Raw genomic sequence first — 21,209 nt, 5'->3', positions numbered from 1 at the left:
CTGGCTATTCATTGTTCACTCCAAATAAGGCCAAATCTGTATATCAATTTCAAAATCAATTAATTAGGCCATGGTAATCAATGTTGTTATTGATTGTTTACTACACATGTATACATACAAAGCAAACAGCTTTGCCACACCACAACCTATAGGAAACACTGGCCAATAGTTAGGATACAACATACAAATTGTTTCCCAGAGTCCTACCCTTGACCAAGGTAGCCTACTGGCATTACAACTGGAGTTGGTCCTCGAACTCTGCACTGTGTCTGCTCACTAATAGCTTATTTACGGAAATGGTTCTCAAAGTGGGGTCCAGGGACAAGCCCACAACGTGTGGCATTGCAGTGTGTTGTGAGTTTGTAGATCTGCTATTTTTTAAATATATATTTTGTAACACAAATCTTTTATTATGGGGGTTCACAGCCAAATACATTTCAGTTTGGGAGTCTTTGACATGAAAAAGTTTGAGAACCACTACCTTAGGATTGATTAAATGCAGAGGACAAATAAAGTAGGCTATATTAATCAAATCAAATCAATCATTCTAATTTCTACCTGGCCTGGTGTGGATGACGTCATCTTTGACACAAGAAGGGAGGGGACACGAGTGGTCCCATTGCCCGGAGGGATCTTGGTGCTGTGTGATTGGCTAGTTTGTTGGCCCGGTGGGGGCCTCAATGATTCAGTTGCTCCGCATCTCAGCAACAGCGTTGCCATGTCCACTTATTATAAGCGACTTTTTGGATTGAATACTTTATTCAGAAGTTTGCAGAGCAAAAGTACATGGAAGTACAGTTTTACAATTAAAGGTCAACTGAAATGGATTGCCCAGGAAAGCCGCAATGGCTTGTTTCAAATGGGATCCTCACATACTCAATTCATGGAGACATTAAATGACAGACAGATATCACTACTATGCAGGACATCATATAAACAGTTAGAAAAGTAGTTAGTAAAGAAAGTAAGAAAATCTAAAAATATGTACAGTAAACAGTTCGAGGGAGGCTTGTTTTTCTGTAAAGTTGCTTGTAAATATAGTTTTGGGCTTGCTTCCTAATGTTGTTTAAAAGCGGTTCTCAAACATTTTCATGTCAAGGACCCCCACATTAATATGTATTTGTTTAGGGACCCCCCATACAAGATTTGGGTTGTTAAGTATTTCAAACATATTCCACATTTTTCACATTTTCTTCAAGATATTTCCCGCTGTCTCTCGATATTTTTTGAAAATAGCAGATCTACATCCCTTTAAACAAGCCCACAAGCTTGTTAGCTTGTTTAAAGGGGTGTAGCTTAGTTTCTTCTTTTGGGCTAATTTTCTTGGACCTGGTTGCTTGTTTCTCTCGCAAACCTGGCAACACTGTCCATATCTCAGCAGCCAGAAGCACTACACGCTCTGTCTGTCTGTTTGGAAAGTAACTGCAGCAAGTGGTCAATAAGAAGAATATAACATCAACTCTGCTGGCTGACTAAAGGTAATTAAAAAGTGACTATTCATTATCCAAGTATTGTACGCAGAACTTGCGGTGAATGTCAGTTTCTAAATGTCTAATTATTGCCCAATTATGGGCTATTGGTGGTAATTAATTCTTCTTTAAGTTTACTATTGTATTTACTGGCTACAGTGTTGCTCTAGTTTGCATGGTTTCTATATAGATATATATCCTAAGTACATTTAATCAAGTAGGATTCTACTCCACTAGGCTATCTCAGAGGCAAATGTTGTACTTTTTACTCAGCTACAATTATTTGACAACTTCAGTTACTTACTTTGCAGATTTAGATTATTACCACAAACATACATTAACTACTTCGAAAATAGTCGATCTCGTTTTTTAATACATCTTGAACTTGTGAAATGGGCCATTCTGCACATTGACTACTTTTACTTTTGGTACTACATGTACGTTTTGATGCCAATACTTTTGTGCTTTTACTCAAGTACATTTTGATTACCGGACTTTTACATAAACTAGTATTTCTACACGGCAGTATTTTTATTAAGTCAAAAATGTGAGTAGGCTACTTGTTCCACCACCTACTTTCCATGTGAAGTAGACTACTGAGGTAGCCCTACAGTCTGAGAGCTCTTCCTATCGAGTAGTAAAATTCTGAAATGTGCCATATCTATATGCCAGACCAGTTCCTAGGAAAGAGGGTATTCTAGATTATAGATTCTATGCAGTAAGACAGGTGAATGAAAGCAATAAATAATAATAATAATAATAGATGTTCTGCCAAAAGGCATACAGTAGGCCAGGGGTCTTCAACAGGGGTCCGGGACCCCTAGGGGGTCCTCAGAGTTACTACAGGGGGTCCGCCAAATCTTTGTGTGATATGATTTTCTTTTTTTTACCTTAACCAATTGAACCCCCATCCCTTTTCTGAGGTGAACTTTAGCCAAAAATAGCAGATCTACAAGCTCACAACGCCTCGCGCTGCAAGGCGTTGTGAGCTTGTAGATCGGCTATTTTTGGCAAAGAGGTATAGGTGTGAGCAGACCAAGTAAACAAAAAAAGTTTAATCTGAAACACAATTTTATACAATATAGAGGGGGTCCCTGCTTGTCTCAGCTAGGGGGTCCTTGGCCTGAAAAGGTAGAAGACCCCTGCAGTAGGCTACGTTTCATATCTATAGTAAAAAATTATTCTGATAAGTTTGAAGTAGACTTCAGTTTAGGGCTGTTGCTGAGGTGGGAACTGGGAAGGAGTTATCTTTGTAGGAGTAGAACCACACACACTGCTTCTAACCTGACAGTCTGTGAGTCATGAGGTTCTTCCAGTGACTCCTCCAGACAGTGTGTGACTTTCAGGCGGTGGTGGAAGAAACTCACTTAGGCTACTTAAGTAAAAGTATCAATACTGCATTGTAGAAACAACGGAATTCAAAATTGACTTGAGTAAAAAAAAAGTATTGGTATCAAAATGTACTAAAAGTACCAAAAGTAGAAAGTACTCATTATGCATGAAGGTCCCATTTCACAAGTTTTCAAAGTATAATGTTTTTAAGAACATTGAAAATAGCAGATCTACAAGTTCATAGTGCATCGCATCACAACGCATTGTGAGCCTGTAGATCGTCTATTTTCAAATGGCCGAAATGTATATAGGGCTGAAGTGGTTAATGTATGTTTTGTAATAATGATCAAAGTCTACAAAATAACAATATTTGCCTCTGAGATGTAGTGGAGTGGAAGTAAAAGTACTGAAAATTGGAAATACTCCACTAAAGTAAAAAATACCTCAAAAGTGTACTTAAGTACAGTACTTGAGTAAATGTACTTAGTTACTTTACACCACTGATAATAACAATAATAGTCATAATGGTAGTTTAAAAGTATTCTGATATTAAGTTTCAATAGCGAGACTTCAGTTTAGAGTTGTTGCTGTTATCTCTGCAGGAGTGGTGCCACACTGCTTATAACCTGACAGTCTGTGAGTCATGAGCTTCTTCAGACAGTGTGTGACTTTCAGAGTCATACAGTGGTGGAAGAAGTACTTAGATATTTTACTTAAGTAAAAGTACAAAAGTATTGGCATCAAAAGTAAAAGTGCTAAAATGTTTGAAAATAGCAGCTCTACAAGCTTGCGACGCGTTTTGAGCTTGTAGATCTGCTATTTTCAATTAGCCTATGGATAAAATAGGGCTGAAGTGGTTAATGTATGTTTTGTAATATAATAATTTATATCTGCAAAGTAACTAGCAACTAAAGTTTTCAAATAACTGTAGTGGAGTAAAAGTACAATATTTGCCTCTGAGATGTAGTGGATTAGAAGTATAAATATGACCCCACTGGGGTCATATTGTACTGGGCTGGAGCCTGGGACCAGCTGACAGACTCTTGTTGAGCGCTCTACTGTAATAGACTGAAACCAGCACCACTGTCCCGCCTTTAAATGTTTTGTACGTTTTGGCTTCCCTAGCCTGGCATGGCCAGACTAATATGGCAATTTTGTTTTGCAATGGCAGATTCGTCTGGTTTCCAGGCTACGGCTTCCCCGAAGGAAGGTGTGAATGAATATAGGCCTTGTCTTGTCATTATGACAATTAGACTGGATCCAAAAATAGAATAAAGAATTGAGCACATATGACCATTTGACACCCAGCCATAGCACAGCACTTATGGCTGATCAATGGAATACTGTGTGATACAGTATATATAGGAACGAGGGGTGAGCACGCACATCCAAAATAGTAAGTGCTGGACAACAATACGTACATAGGAAAAAGAAGGGAAATCTGCACACCGATTGAGCTCCCAATGGAAGAGTTTGGTTTTTATTTAGGCAACGTTTCGACCACTGTCGGTCTTCATCTGGTCTTGAATCAGGACCTGATGAAGACCGACAGTGGTCGAAACGTTAAAAAACAAACTGATACAGTATATAGGCATATACTGTTGGCTATAATTGCTTTAACACGTAGTCACTTTTAAAGCACTCCACCAAGGTGAATGTGTGTAGACAACTAGACACATTTTCTTTTTGTGCCATGCACTGTTGTATATTAATGATGATTTTTGTTAGACTAATATGTTATAGCTTGAATGTTGCTCACCATTTAAATCCTGTAGGCCTACATTGTTGATCGTGTTCCCCAGGGCCCAGGGGTCTATACTTGGTCCGTGCAACGCGACGCATTGTGATCGGCTATTTTAGCTGAATACGGGGACTAGGGTTCATGTGGTTAAAGGCTGCATTACAGTAATGATACAATTGTCTGCACTTATTGGGCTGTTCTAGCTGAGTGAAATGAACAACAAATGCCTCTTAACTGTTTGATCATCATATCCTAATTATTGATAGTCAGAAATGTCTTGTGAGAAATCTACTCAAAGCACTAAAAGTAATCCCCAAAAATATTCAGCGGCACACATACATACATACAGCAGTTCCTTGCCAAATCGATGTCGAGGATAGTGTTGGAGGCATTCTTCATAGTATGATACCTTTTGTTTTATGCCTGAGTATGGTGATGATTTAATCCATTTAGACCGGGAACACATCTGTGTCATTTTAAGATTTATTTTTGATAGCAGATCTACAATAAATCTAAAATGACAGAGATGCGTTCCCAGTCTTAATGGGTCAAGACAACCTGACTCCCAACTGCCTGCTCTCTACTCTACAGCCATGGATTTTGCCACTTTGTGAACTTTGGCCCATTTCTCAGATTGGCACAAAGAGGTGAAATAAATTCCAGTGTGCCTTGGCAGCTCCCCCAATCTAATGCTTTGCTCAATTCTATTTTCTGCTGGTAAATGACCAGAGAAACAAAGTGGGGAGATTGGTCTCAAAATCCCAAATTCCAGAGAGACACCCTGAAAAATCACAGCCATGAGTGAAATATTTTCATAGTCTAGTGAATGTTAGTTGTGTTTTGTATTATATCATTATACATCTCTTTTCTTTGTGAATTGAATTACATTGCCACCGTGACAAAACTGGGACAAAACCCAGCCTTGTTTTTATTCACTTTGTTCCTGTCAGTTACTAAGCATTGGGAAATTTACTGAGTAGGTCCATACATCCACACAATCGTAAACACCTCAAACTCAGGAAATAGCGGTTGTTATCGGCTGACCCGCACAAAGCATAACAAGAAAAGAAAACAAGAAGTGCATCACTGGGCAGTCTGCTGGGAAAACAAAAAAATTGTTGGACTTTTCCCATAATATTTTCCCCAATTTGCAAGACTTCAATCCACTTTTTGCTCCTCATCTGAAGGACAAAAGATGCCAGTCTCTTCTCTTTAGAGATGTTTATCCTTGAACTTGTGCTTACCATCTTCAATTGTGCTCCACGACTGCTTTGTTTAGTCTGCATACTGTAGATCTGAAGACGTTAAGCCCTACCCCCCTTAGGCCAGGGTCACTCTGGTCTCTGCAATAAGTCTGCTCGCTCAGCTTGTTGCATAACTCTGGCTGGCCCCTAAAGACCCACGAGGGAGAGGGAAATATTGGGGGCGGGGGGGGGGGGGGGGGGGGATTTGCACAAATAGACGATAGGATGTAGTGGTGTTTTTTGTTTCCCCATGTATCGCCAGTCGCATTGTGAGCTTGTAGATCGGCTATTGCATAGGGCTGTTGCCGAAAGGCATATACTGTAGGGCTGATTGTAATTCTCTTACTGCATGAATCACAGTTACAGTGTTCTTCAATATTCATAACTTCTCTAGACATCACAAAGCTATTACTTACTTTTACAATGTTACAGCTTGTCACAATTCAATAGGCGTACGCTGACATCTAAGAATGAGCTATGGTGAATTGACAATCTAACTAGATAGTTTTGATGGGAATCTACAATCTAGCATATCTGCTAGTATGTTTTCACTAATTCTGTGCTGCTAACATGGGTTCAGTCACGTTATAATGGAAACATAACATTATGACATAATGCTGTTAATCAGCGAAAATGGCAACTAGTTGATTTAGACATTTTCCTACCCTTAAAGGGTGTTATTTCAACTTATTATAGTGGTTAAATGGAAGAATTGAAAGAAAATGTTCCTTACAGAGAGCATATTAGAACAATTCAGACTCAGCGCCGTCCGAGTTATGTCCCGAATCTCCCGATATCGACAGAATCGTAAATCATGTTTTGGGGTGAGCGTTCGGCACAACTGCCAATCAAAGTGACTACTGGCCAATCACTGCGCGTCTTTTCCGGGACTTGGGTCACGTGACAGTACATGCGTTAACATTGAATCATCCAAAGGAGTGGCTGATAACGGCCTACCAGAGCCTCCTGGTAGACCTGTAGGGACCTACTGACCATAGCTATGGGATGATAACGGTGAAAACAAGCGAAAAACGTGGGTATCGCTATCGGCTGCCCCCTCTACAATGAGCTACTGTAGCAGGGTTGAGAAACTCCTTCAGCCACAGACTTATCATCGGCTGGTACAAGACAGAGAGACTTGGTCAGTCCTTTGTGCCCCGTCAGACTACATAAAGCCTCCATATATATTCTGCTCTGTTCTTGGGTTCATGACTAGATCAATGACTCAGGCATTAGGACTCACATTTGCATGTGGACTACTGGAATGTAAAGCACCTATATAAGTTTAGTGTTGCTGGCTGACACTGTACCAACCTCATATCCACACACTGTCAATAGTCTGGCTGTACATATACATCCATTTATTGACAAAAGATGTATCATTACTTTACATTTTACCTACATCTATATTATATTCATATTCATTGATTTCTTTTTCATTACGCTAACCCAATCAGTCCAAGTGCAGATGGCTTGAGCCTACTTATTTCCTTATTTGTATCTTTATTTAATTGTTCTACTCCTATTGATATTCAACTCAGGGATCAATAAATGTCTATTTATTAGTATCTAGTCTAAAGTATCTTGAATATTTTTGAATAACCTGAGTTATCCTTAGTTGCGTGCCATGTGTTGAGCACCAAAATAGCAGATCAACATTATGCACATGCATGGATGTGTGTGTAAGAACATGTGTGTGCACGTGGTCTTTGGCAGCCCTCTTCTTACCCAGGCACTGCAGAGGCCTGTTCAAACAGAACTGTAGCCAAAAGTACCTCCTAGGCTCCACTGGACAGGAAGTGGATTGTTTTGTTTCACAGGATAAGCTTCTGGGGCCAGGGCAGTTATGTCTCCCGCTTGTTCGGCGTTAGAGTCATCATGTCACTTTGTATTACAGTTTTTACACTGTTTTACACACAATACCAGGGGAGTCTTGGCTTTCCTCCCTAGGTAGTGAGGTGGATCAGACCCCGTATGTTCTTTGAAAGACATTTGACTATTTCTTGACGATCGCCAAGAAGTTTTATGTCATTTCAAAATGTCTAAGCCTAAACTAATCTAAAAGGAAGTGTTTTCAAGCACCGTCCGCGTTGAACCCACGTTCTCGTTTGAAACAGCTGATCAGCTGACTGCAGCGCACCTTGTTGTGAGGGTAGGCTGCGGCGGCGCAGTGATACTTGACACAAAAAATAGTAAAAATCCGATCCAATCCAAACTAACCCTTTAACATGATGATCCATCTATGTGTTTGTGTACGTACAGTATGTTCTCACACTATCTAGTATCCTATGGCAACCAAGGTGGATCTTAAATGGGACCAATCTATCTCTAGGTTCAACTCAATGTAAAGCATCTGTTTTACTATTAGTATTCAAGACAATGTTTCAGAGTTGCTATTTGCATACTAGCTGAAGTGGAGTTGGGGGCAGCGGCAGAATGATGTGAAAGTTTTGCCAGCAGCACAGAGAAGATGAATTTCCTCTGATAAGCGGGTGCTCCAGTGAAGGGTATTGCTGTCAAGGCTGTCTGGTAGAAAGTGGATGAGGTGGGGAGCCAAATGACACTGTGCACAGCTGCTCCCACGACCCAGCTCTCTACCTCATCCATCAGTTCACGGCGCTACTAATAGTTAAGTTATACTTTGTCTTAGGGCTGTGTCGCTTGCAAACAATACTTTCAACCGAAGAAACTTAACGCACCACGTCAGAGTATTTTTCTGTACTGTAACAAAAGTGCTTCCGTTTAGTGTGTAAATATAGTATTTTATATTACTTATTTATATTATCTCTCTCTCTTGCACATGCACATGCACATGCACATGCACATGCACATGCACATGCACATGCACATGCACATGCACATGCACATGCACATGCACATGCACATGCACATGCACATGCACACGTTCAACATGCCCACAGGCCATGCATAGTACACAACCCGGCCCCTTTTCTCTGGATTGTCATGTAGGCATCTCTCTGGGATAATGGATATTCACTTTAATCTGATCATCTTTATTGATAACCTGCATAAATGTGAAACATGTTGTAATTTCCTTCCTTCCTTCTTCCTTCCTTTTCTTTTCATAAATGTTAATGTTAATTCATCAGCATAGAAATGAGGCCACTTGAGAGAGCAGCAGAGCACATACATTATAGAGAGCAGAACACTGTTTGTTTTGCTTTAGGAAACCACAGTTTCCAACAACCAACAGCTGTTCCAATTTCCCGGACACCTTTCCTCTCCATGCACTGCAAGAGTTTGAAACAAATAGGGCAGAGTTGGATAGAAGATGACTTGATGTCTTTTGTGCCACAGCAGTTCAGCCTTTCTCTTTGTCGCTCCATATAAAGGAAATAAGCTCCAGAGCTTGTCTCTCTCTATCATTCTTTGGGTGTCTGTCACCAGTACAACTACAAACTGATTTCAGGCTATTGAAAAGAAGAAACAATAAGAATAAGAGAAATTGCGAAGTTGTGCTCTGATTGTTTGTTTTGGGACTGCATTAGTCTGTTAATCCCTGCTAATTTAAATCAAAGGTTCAACGACTTGTAAAAAGTTCTCCGTTTCCCCGCAGAGATGGCAGCCATTCGGAAGAAGCTGGTGATCGTGGGGGATGGAGCATGTGGGAAAACCTGTCTTCTCATCGTTTTCAGTAAAGACCAGTTCCCAGAGGTCTATGTGCCTACCGTGTTTGAGAACTACATCGCTGATATCGAGGTCGACGGAAAACAGGTTTGTGCGGGACAAGAAATAATTACAATAATACTGTGCACAGATTGTTGTAATGCAAATAGATATATATGGTCGATATATCTGGCATTATTTGAAAATTCCTTACAACATCTGTATCAGCAATTATGCAGTGTCTGGATTTAAACAGGCGAAAGTTTCAAAAATAGCAGCTTGCGATGCAGCACCTATTTTTTTAACATGTTTGGACCTTTTAAGTGGTTAAATGAAATTAAGTTCAGTTAACGTGTTTTTCAGACCTTTTTTTAAAACTTAAAAAAAATCGACATCGGACCCAAAAACTTTGGCATCAGTTGGGCTATATTGTTATAAATGATGTACCCAAAATGTAATTGAGTGAATTGAATAGCCGGAATATAGTGATGTCAAAGTAGTTAAAAACTAAAAACTAAAAAACAAGAAAGAAATGACTTGAATAATGCACGTCTCCCCATCCCCGCCTCCGCCCCCCGCTACTGAGACCGGGGGTAAAAAGACGTTCACCTAAGGCTGCGCTGCAGTGCATCTTGCACTGTCTGTGTGAATGAGGGGAGCGGAGGGCGGTTACTGCGGAGGACGGGCCATCTCCCCGGGGGAAGTGTCCCCATTGGCTTAAAGGAGTGAAGGACAGCCAGGACAGCCAATGATGAATAGGTGTCACTTAGGTGTCGGGGATGATGATGTCTCAGTCTCTCTGTAGACTCAGGCGCTCTTCCAGAGCACCTGGTAAAAAACCTCTAGAATCAGCTCTGACAAGTGTCTGGACACAAATCATGCCTATGTTTATGAATTTGTATGTGTGTTATGTCACACTGTATGACATCTTGCTTCGGATCTGTCTGAGTCATGGTGAGCCGGTCAGTGGGGGCCCATGCTGTCCAAGCCAACAGATGGCCTGTTATGTCAATGGGCTTTGTTCTCTCGCACTGACCACCACTGCAGGATCACCACCACTTGGGCAAAAACAGGAAATTACTCTGCTCTCTGGCTTCCTGTTCAGACAGCAGAACAGGGATGTCTATCGACAATAACTCCCCCTCCCCACCCTCACCTCCCCAAGGCTGTCCCGCCCCCGCCCGATAAACGCCTCTCATTTCCTGCACTGGAGAAGTCAGAAGGGTGCTGGTGGGTAGTGGGGGCTAAAAGGGGTCAACCGTTGTGTTCTGGACAGGAAATACAAACTTAGAGATCTATGCTTGGACCTCGGTCTAGATGGGGGGGATGATTGTGGTGGGAGATAAGAGGCTCCCATCGCAGGCCCCTTTTCCAAGTTCACTGGGGAGACTGCAGCCCCCCTCAGAATTACCCACCCATCATAAGATGCAGCTGGATTACATTTGTGATCTCAGTATACAATAATTTGAATGTTTTTTTCCCTCTCTGGGAGAAAAGGCGTTCTCTATCTCTCCCCTTCATTAGGTTGGGCAGCTTCTAAAAATAGCTCTGTTATTTTAAGTTTTGTTTTGGTTTCTCTATCTGTTGCTCTTTTCCTTCCAAGCGTCAGTAAGTTTACAGTAAGTCCAGAGGGAACACAACTGCTCCCATTGCTCATGCCAAGAGAGGAGAACTGCCTCGCCTCCACCACACTGCCTCTGCATCCCTCTATTTTTGGGAACGTTGACTAATACTTGTGCTCTGTGGGAATACCATGATCTACTGCATTGTCATTCTCTTCCAGCCCTGCTAAACTTTTTTTCCCTCAAGATGTCTGTACACTGTGAGTCACTTTAAAGGACCATAATGGTGGTCTGGCACGTTTAGCCCACTGACTATGACTAACGGTATACTCTACCTTACTGTTGTTGGACATTTTACAAAGCATGCTGACATGTGATGTGGAATCATTGCCAGAGTTTAATTTCAGTGATAAACCACCTTAAAACCATCTGTCTTTTGGTGTTAAAAAGTCATAGATGTTTGAAATTAATTCGTAAATCAATGATTACTGCATGGACTCTTTTTGGCTAGACAATCAATTTGTGCTTTTGATTGCATAAATTCAGCAATAATGTATATTTTAGAAAGAATAATGCCCACAGTGTTGATTACCTATCGCAAGCACGTTTCATGTCTCTATACTCAAGAGAAGAAAAAAGCCACCATGCTTTGATGTCTTGACTTCCTGTCTAGGTTTCGACCACACCACAGCACTGATTGCTCTTGTTAAGGTCTTCAATGACATCCACTTAAATATAGATAGTGGCAGAATTCCAGTCTTTAGTAGATTAGTAGATCTCAGTGCTGCATGGATATGGTCGACCACAATGTATTACTAGAAAACTGGGTGGGACTTTCTGGCACAATACTAAATTGGTTTGAATCATACTTTAAGGACAGGGGCTAATTGTGTCTTTACGTATAATTACACATCTAAGCAAACAAACACACAGTTCCCCAAGGCTCCAAATGTACATACCCATATCAATGGTGGTCAAGTAAACAGACAATGTAATTGTTTTCGGGGCCAATTAGCCTACATATCAGTGTTCAGTGAGTCCAATCAGTAATGTCAAAAATCACAAGACAACCCTTGTCAGTAATCTTGGTGTAGTCATATCAGACCCGAAATTCAACAGCCACATTAACACAGTTACAAAGTCAGCATTTTATCACCAAGAATATATCAAGGATGACCTCATTTAGACCTGAGGCCGATTCTAAAAAAAACGTCTAAATCCTAACCAGATTTGTTATATACATAGGGTGGAAATGTCTAAAACTGATACTTTTCAGGATTCAAATTCAAAAATAGCAAAAGTAGCAGTACAAGCTCAAAATGTGTCGCGTTTCGAGCTTGCGGATCTGCTACTTTTAATACTTTTGTAAGACGCTGTAGTATGATCAAGTACGGCATTCATTTCCGAAAAAAACACAAAAAGTTAGACAATGGAGATGAGAGGTTTCTGCCAGACACCAACGATATATAGTAACAACTAAAATGACACAGATTCTTTCCCGGATTTAAAGGTATCACAACGTATATAGGCTTTCCAGGTCTTAATGTGTTAAAAGACTTATGTCTCAGCAGGATTTGGAAAGACTTGTCCATGCATTCATCTTCAGTAGACTTGACTACTGTAATGGCGCAGGTCTCCCTAAAAAGACAGCTGCAGTTGATTCAGAATGCTGCTGCTTGAGTCCTTACTAATACCAAGAAGTGGATCATACAAATTCCAGTTCTCAAATCTTTATATTGGCTTCCAGTCCGTGAACGAATTGATTTCAGTAGTTGGTTTATAAAGCAAAAGCATTTAATGGTTTAGGGCCAAAATAAATTGATGGTCTTGTGATACATCATGAATCATCCAGACTTCTCAGGTCGTCTGCTTTCTGAACCCTTTGCCAGAAATAAATCTGGAGAAGCAGCATTCAGTTTTTATGCAGCACATATGTGGAACAAACTTCCAGTAAACTGCATGTCTGCTACAACTCAAGTGATTTTAAAGCTAAAGGCCTTTCTGTTTGCTGCTGCCTTTTACTGAGATTTGTGGTTAATCATTTCTTCTTCACTGTAATTGTATTCTCTTATCTTATTGTTTTATTTTAACTTTGCCTTTTATAATGTGTTTCTTTCATTTCGTCTTAATGATCTGTGTCTTAATGTCTCTTAATGTTTTGTGTAAAGCACTTTGAAAGGTCTTGTTATTGTGCTATACAAATAAACTTGCTTTGCCTTGGGAATGTGGGCAGTAAAGTATACCATGAGTCAATGAGCTAAACATTACAGAGCACCAGTATGGTACTTTAACTACAGTGGCTACAATGCTGCAGTTTGCACTTCCTTAGGAACAGGAGGTATCCGGTGTGATGCTCTCTAATATACCCATTTCCCGAACATGATAAATGAATCAACTAGGGATTGATTATATAAGGTCGGTCCTCATGCTCGTTTCCAGATAAGATGCTATTAGATGTGTCTGTTTGTTCAGAGATGCAGGTGGTTCGAGAAGGGCAAGGAAAAGAAAGTATTATGTTCCACCTCATTCTCTTTTCCTGCTTTTGTTTACCCTGCTCTCATTAGATTTCATTTAATCCTTTGCTACAAGGATTATTGCGAACAAGTTATCTAATTAAGCTACATACAGACCGACACATACATACACATCAATCTCCACTAGCTTTATGACACTCAAAAACACTTTAGGACCCAACAAACGTGTGTTTGGGAAGCGATGTTTTGATTCCATCCTCATATAACCTAGCATCTCCAAACATATGGGTGGAACACAGCTCAATTGTAGTGATGTTAGTACTATTCACACTTGCTGTCCATACAGTATAACTATGTTTCAGTATTCTGGTGCTTATTTAATTGCCCTTAAAGAAAATATAGTTCTAGCACTGGTGTTCCAAAAAGTATGTCCACTGTAAAAGATAATAGTCAATAATAGTCATGGAATGAGGAATGAGTCTCAGCACTCACTGTGGGGGAATAAACTGCGTTATTATCAACTGAGCTGAGAGATGCTGATTATTTGTTTATGTAATGGAAACAATGGGCAATTATAATCTTCATCCAGTGTGGATAAGTGCCCATATTTTTATTTTTTTTTCATTTCTTTTTTTGCTGTGGTCTTTTGGCAGGTGCACAGGAAACAATTACTAATCAATTGCATAACAGCAATAATGTTAGATTTTTGTTTTGCATCATTGCAAGTTAATAGGAACAATAGATATTCAACTTCAATTTCACTTCATTGTCATATCATAAATGTACATGGTTAAAAGAGTGGGTGAATTATTTTGTGCAAGCTTCTAAAAATATCAAATATCAAAAAACAATTATCAAATATACATACTTCATGTAAGTGTGTCATATCCACCATTTTGCCAAGGGTGAGGAATAACATGCACGGAATGAAAGGTCTGTTCATTCATTATGCCTGCTTCCTAATCACATGGGTTACATTTATACCCTGTATTGGTTGGATTTGTTCCAGGTGGAGTTGGCACTGTGGGATACCGCAGGCCAAGAGGACTATGACAGGTTGAGGCCTCTCTCCTACCCAGACACAGATGTTATCCTCATGTGTTTCTCTATTGACAGCCCTGACAGTTTAGGTAAGGGACAAGTGACACATTCTATCCTTTGATACCTGTACTCAAAGAAAGGACCCTTTTGCTGAGGATTTTAACGTGAACCTGTCCAGTTCATATGGGTGCGTTCATTGCATTTTCATCTCTCAGAAAACATCCCTGAGAAGTGGACGCCCGAGGTGAGACACTTCTGTCCCACTGTTCCAGCCATCCTGGTGGGTAACAAGAAGGACCTGAGGAATGACGAGCACACAAGGAGAGAACTGGCAAAGATGAAGCAGGTACGCAAACTAGGGGCTTGGCACTATATCAATATTATATTGATTATATTGACGCTTTTTTAAAAAGAAAATACAACTCTGAGGCCTGTCCTCCTTTCCCCTTTTAACAGCAATTATGTCGTTAGGCACAATTTTGAGTCTATACCGTACACAGAAAGTACGTACACAGAAACGGCACCTTAGTGAGCATTAATTGATGAGGACGCAAGTAGCGTTAAAACCGCTAGTTTGATCAACTTGCCCACGCCCCCAGTCACTCATCAGATTTTCCACGATTCAACACTACTTTTTGTGGACAAATAAGGTTAGGTCTAGGCATTATTCTACTGGTTAAGGTTAGGAATAAGGTTAGGTTTAGGCATAATTTTACTGAGGTTAAGGTTAGGAATAAGGTTAGGTTTAGGCATAATTGTACCGAGGTTAGGGTTAGGAATAAGGTTAGGTTGAGACATAGTTGCAAAAATGCTATGAAGAAGTTCAACGAGGCAGAACTGTCAATCACAGAGACTACTGGCCAATCCTTACCGGGTCTTGCTCAAACTAGCGGTACAAACGCCAGTCGCGATTAAGACCCATACAGTATATGGAGATGATTTTGAAAAACGATTCTCCTTTCCTGGCTATGTAACTTATATAATATGGCTGGCTCTAGGGAACATGTCCACACCACCCACAAACACTGTAACACTAACTGCCCATTCAGTCAGAGAATGTCATAGAATGTCCCTATCATGTTGCTCTGTCTCTTTCATAGAATAGCAGAACATGCCACTGTCACCTATTCTGTCTGTCTCCACGTTCAGCTAGTAGGAATAATATTGAGCATGCCCTCTGACCCTCTCAGAGCCCGCTGTCAGCTTTTTCTTTCTCTGCACACCAGGAAATGTGTGACAAAGAGTAGCCTAAAGTCATCATTTCAGCTGTTTAGGATTTACATGTTCAGGCTGACATTGTTGTTCATTTAACATGTTCATGCTATATTGCAGATGAGTATAGTACTATAGTTGTGTTATTGTCAAGCCTCTGTGTATTCAGGGTCCAACATCTTGTGTAGATGGTAGATTTTATGTATTTATTTTAGGACAAATACATATTGTATATGAAAAAATCACATCCAAGTGAATGTTCATCAGGTTTTATGACAATATCATATTGAGTCATGTTTTATCTCTGTCTTATGTCATGGTATCTGTTCAGGAGCCTGTTAAGCCAGAGGAGGGCAGAGACATGGCCAATCGGATTGGTGCCTTTGGCTACTTGGAGTGCTCCGCCAAAACCAAAGATGGTGTCCGGGACGTGTTTGAGATGGCCACCAGGGCAGCACTGCAGGTCCGAAGACAAAAGAGGAAGGGCTGCCTGCTGTTGTGAGAGGCTAGCCAATGGTCAAGCCAGTCTCCTCGATAGCAGCTGACCAACAGAAAGGAAAAAAGTAACCTACGCGAAAAGGACTGACCTTTCACCAAACGGCATCTTCGTACTGTATCTCACATTTTACGCTGCGACGGCCTTTGGGCCTGGTCAATGCTTCATGTCCCTCTGGCTCCCCCTCTGGCTGATTTTCCACCCAGCTTAACCAACATAATGTATATGTATGTAAGAGGCCAGTTTGGGGTCTCACTCACTGAGGTAGCCTGATATCTCAGTTCTTTGTTTTGCTGTTTGTGGGTTTTTTGCACTAGCAACACTATTGACTCTATTGACATGTTTTTTTATTCTTCTTTTGCTTTCCCAAAATGAACTCCCTGCCTTGACTGTGTGGTCTTAACAACTGGGAACATGTCTTTTTAGACCAGTGTTCTTAAAGGGATCTATGATATCAAATCAAAGATGTTTGTCCTGATGAAGGTCTAACAACCGAAACGTTGATTTGATAAAGAGCATCCTTTTTGCAAGTTCCAGACAGTGTGCGGGACCTTTTTCTTTGATTTGATATCATAGATCCCTGTCTGAACATTTGGACCTTCCTGGTTGTCCTACACACCTGTCACTAAAGTTTGAGGTGTGCATCAGCCTTCTTTTAAAAGACCTGTGTTTAACTGAAATGTGTCACATTAGTTTGGACTACTGGTCTGAGTTCTGCTCACGTTTGATATGTTACAAACAGAGTAAGTGCTATTCATGAGGGGATGATTGTAACTAGGTAGCTTTTGTCATTTTGGTTGTCAGTCTGGCTGTAACATTTGCCATTTCCTGTTAGATACAGTGGTTCCTGATTATGAGGGCTTTCTGAGTTTTTGTCTTAGCTGGTTTGTTCTTCTTGTGTGTGGTTCATGGGGACAACACACAAGAATCAATTGTCTCTACATATAATTTAGTTAGGCCAGTCAGCTTTTCCCATTGCAAGTGGGGTTTTAGTGCATAAGTACACACATCAGGGCTGAGTTAGTTATTTATGTACCGATTGTGCAGCTGTGGAAAGAGGGGGTCTGCTTGGTTTTCTGTTCTCTACTAGCCTAGCATTATCGGTGTAGTTTTGTTGAGCAGACGTTTCAACATAAATCATGGAGCCTAAACACAAGAACCCCATGCTGGCTGAGCCAGGACACTTTATTAAGGCAGATTTGGCAGTACATTTGGGCTGGTGGAAGTCTGGGGAAGTTCCTAAAAAGGCTAAGCATTTGGAAGCTGAGTTACACGTTGCTGATCTAGCAAGCATGCAGCGTACTGGTGGTGATCAGTCATTTTAACAAGATACTGTATGGAGTTACTGAAAGAAAAGGCCCAGATTTAGCCTGACAGAAGCTACAGAGAATCACTGTGATAGCTTACACCTCATATTTAAATGAAAACACTCATGCTGTTGATGTGCATGCATTTCAGTTCATTGTTAAAGGTTAACATAGTCTATAGAAACATTTGGATAAACCCATGTTGACAGAACAAAATCCCCCCTTTTGGCCATTATTTTAGTGTTCTGTTCCTACAATTCTCATGATGTATTATGCGTGACTTACTACCATTACCTGATTCATATTTTCTGAAGTCAAGAACACTATTCTATTAAGCCCTTTGAGACTGTAAAAGTGAATCAAACTTGACTTATTTTACCATGAACACACTGCAAACATGGACAATGTTGCGGTTACCAAGGGTAGGGGTTAAAAAAGGAAGGGTTGTAGTTTTCACATTCAGCGATTGTACCTTAGTGACATCACTGGAGTAAACGTTTAAGCACACCTTCGGCAGTATTTAGAAGACACAGACGACTGCTCGGTATTATGGCGGACATTGGCGGTGAATGGATCTATCCCTACAACAAATATATAGCAGTAAAGGGGACGTGATGGTTTGTTTCCCTTTTGATATTTGTGTCAGTTGTTCTAAAATAAGCTTTGTGTGGACCTCCCTTTTGTTATATGCTCACTGTCATTGGTCAAACAAACAAACAAACAAACAAACAAACAAACAAACAAACAAACAAGAGAATGGTGGATAAAAAAACAAACAGTTAACAGTTTTGAAGTAGGAAAAAGGGATATTATGTGGATGGTTTAAGCTCCTTATCGTTTCGTTTTTGTAATCATTTTTTCAAAAGTAAATTTTCTTAACTCATTGCTGTATTGTTTTCGCAATGCATTTACAGAACCCTGTAACTCTCTGAAACCACCTAATGAAAGCGCTGACTGTACTGTCCATCTCAAATGAGGTGCCCCCAGCCCGTAGGAGAACGTACAGCGACAAAGATCACCCTCCCTGTCCAGCTTCCCTCCCCAGAACATGGCCAATTGTGTTTACTTTGTATATAGACGGTGGATTCAAACCCCCTGACTGGTGGTGGACAGGCACTTTATGTTTACCACTGTGCCACCAGAGTGCCATCATTTTCCCCTTCTTGAGCTGAATCAATCCAGATGCACTAAAAGCCTTTCTCCGGCAGCAGAGGAAGGTATAGTCTATAGTGCTATGTTTATCTTGAGTGACAGGATGATCACAGCTAGGTAGATGTAACAATGTCCACGCATCCGTCATACCTCCATCACCATTACCACCGACTGCAAGGTTAATCATTAAGTTGAGAGCTTTTAATGCATCCACTGTTGAAAGTGGGTACTGCGAGTGGTTTCCTCCAGTGATGAACAGTGAGACAACGGTATAGACGTAATTTTTTACGCCTGATGGCTTTGAAAAGTTGGAAAGCTATTTTCAAAACAGGATTGCAAATTGCTCCTTCTACGCCTCACTTTCCTACAGCAAAAAACAGACCACTCTTCCCTTTTTTTTAAACACAGCATGTGTTTTGTCTGCAAAGAGACATGTTTGCAAAGCACTCTTCTTGATAAAATTGTCATTTTTCATGATCGAGTCCATAACATCTGACAGTTCAGCGTTAATTCAGCACTTCTGGAGCCACAGCCTTTACAATTGCAAGTAGTCCACTTTTGTGTTGTGTAACTGTAAATATCTATAAAAAAAATATTCTTTGTGTAAATATATATAAAAAAAACATTCTTTACTATGATATATATTGGATTCATGTGTGTTATATAACTTATGTGTGTTATTGGTGGCACTCCTGCAATGACTAACCTCATTGGGTCTGGCCAGGGGTCACGGACCCCATGTTGAATACCCATGTGTTAGGCTGTAAGAGCCAGTGTCTATTTTGTTTTCATTTGGTTCTCCTTGCACACGCTACCCTGTGCATTAGCCTTGTGTTTGTCAGAACGATTGAGCGGAGGGCATCTGTTGTACTCATTTTACACTGTGTTGTTGTGAAATCTGAGCCTAGCTATAACTTAAGGCTTCCTGTGCTGTTCACACCTTGCCGCGCCCACAGCAAATGGTTTCTTGTCTCTTTTTGGACAGAAAGCACCACAACTGTTTCCATGTGTTCATAACAAATGTCTGTTGATAGCTATATCACAGACTTTTACCTGTCTCTGCCACTGCTACAGTGCTACATGATCATGCCAACTGAGAAATGCCCCCTCCCATCTGATTATTGGACATCATAACACATCACAACCGTCCTTAACCACTTTCAACCTGACAACCATATTTTGGACATGTCATTATAGGTGGAAATAGCTCATCTACATGCTCACAACGTGTTGCACGTTGTGAGCTTGTAGATCGGCTATTTTGATTATTTGTCATTTGATAAATTGTATACAGCTTAAGTGGTTAATCCAGGTGGGTTTATTAGTCCTGACTCCTGGCCATTCGAGACAAATGCCATCACGACTTAACTATGCACAATGGCTGTTCGGACCAGCAGGGACACAGCTGAAGCAGTAATTACTTGAAGGGCAGAGGCTTGATGAAGCGTCCCTTGTTATTGTGGGTGAGTAAGTGAGCAAGCTTACTTCATCCTCCTGGGCTACAATGACAATGTGCCAGCTGTGGGTCTGTTGGACATTTCAGCCCAGTCGAAGAAATCCTGTACCGTCCAGATAGTTGGCCTGAGGATGTACTGTAGATGTAGTCAGGCAACATTATTGGCATCTAGACCCCGCTGAGAGAAGCCAGTCTTTTGTTTGCTTTTCTCCCAGTGCCTTCTCTCCTGGCAACCCATGTGCCTTTTGGCACAGAGCAGATAGTTGCTACATGCCAACCTGATGATGTGGTTCAGACTGACATTTCAGACATGTTTCGCAAAGATCAATTCCACATGAATTCCTGTAATACTGGAACAAGTCAGACTGGACAACGCAAAAAGTGCATGTGGTTTCTTGAGCTTCTGTCATTGTTACATGCACACAGTGTTATTATCCCCCAAAAACATGACTGAACTAGAAATATTTTTCATTAATTTGATCACATGTTCAGGGCTGTTTGCCCCACAGGATATCAAATGTTTTTAGGAACCAACTAACTATTTAAAAACCACTCCATTTTGTCTTTACTTTTGCTGGAACACCTCAAATCAATTTTCTTAGAAGGAGCTTAGAAGGAGTCTTAATGTCAAAAGCTCAGAAGTGTGCTGTTGATGTCTAACAGTACATTTGAGCTGTGATTAATCTGCATTTTGATATTGAGCTCATTGCTGTTTATTTTCTATTTCACTCAACACAACTTTCTTTAGGTGTCATGTCAATGGCACTTAAGGTCATTTACAACTTTGTTTTAAAAACGGAACTGTCCTATAGTAGCTTTTGGAGACATCGCAGAGCTCATTGATCCTATTTTTTGCTGTTATGCATCCTATCAGAATACCCCCATTGTGAACATGACTTGAAAATATAATGGCTTGGAATACAATGCTTGAAAGGCCCAGTGACTGTCCTCTTTCGCTCAGACTCTTCATACATTCCACTTCTGTTGCTCATCTACCCACATTTCTACATGTATTTACTGTGTCTTGTGGTTAGTCTGTAGGAGGGTAGATGTTGTGATATGTGTTAACAACAATATGAATGTTGCATTGTAAGTG

The 21,209-nt window shown here is 40.6% G+C and overlaps 1 protein-coding gene across 1 annotated transcript; it reads left to right on the top strand.

Moving 5' to 3' along the window:
* The first annotated feature begins 1,348 nt into the window (after positions 1–1,348).
* On the top strand, positions 1,349–20,662 carry LOC311049357 (transforming protein RhoA-like). The gene is made up of 5 exons (XM_084062911.1): positions 1,349–1,478; positions 9,364–9,521; positions 14,459–14,579; positions 14,706–14,836; positions 16,034–20,662. The coding sequence occupies exons 2-5, from the start codon at positions 9,366–9,368 to the stop codon at positions 16,202–16,204; spliced, it is 579 nt and encodes a 192-aa protein (XP_083919037.1). The 5' UTR covers positions 1,349–1,478; positions 9,364–9,365; the 3' UTR covers positions 16,205–20,662.
* Positions 20,663–21,209: the final 547 nt, after the last annotated feature.

This window comes from Gymnoscopelus microlampas, assembly GCF_963454915.1.
Source record: "Gymnoscopelus microlampas genome assembly, chromosome: 7".
Taxonomy (NCBI): Eukaryota; Metazoa; Chordata; class Actinopteri; order Myctophiformes; family Myctophidae; genus Gymnoscopelus; species Gymnoscopelus microlampas.
Note: the sequence above shows the minus strand (reverse complement) of the source record. Positions and strands in the feature narration are given on the sequence as shown.

Excerpts from the sequence above, each read along its gene's own strand:
- LOC311049357 (XM_084062911.1), top strand. The coding sequence starts at position 9,366 with ATGGCAGCCATTCGGAAGAAGCTGGTGATCGTGGGGGATGGAGCATGT. Across the intron at positions 9,522-14,458 it reads TCGAGGTCGACGGAAAACAG|GTGGAGTTGGCACTGTGGGA; the intron begins GTTTGTGCGGGA and ends GATTTGTTCCAG. Across the intron at positions 14,837-16,033 it reads AACTGGCAAAGATGAAGCAG|GAGCCTGTTAAGCCAGAGGA; the intron begins GTACGCAAACTA and ends GTATCTGTTCAG.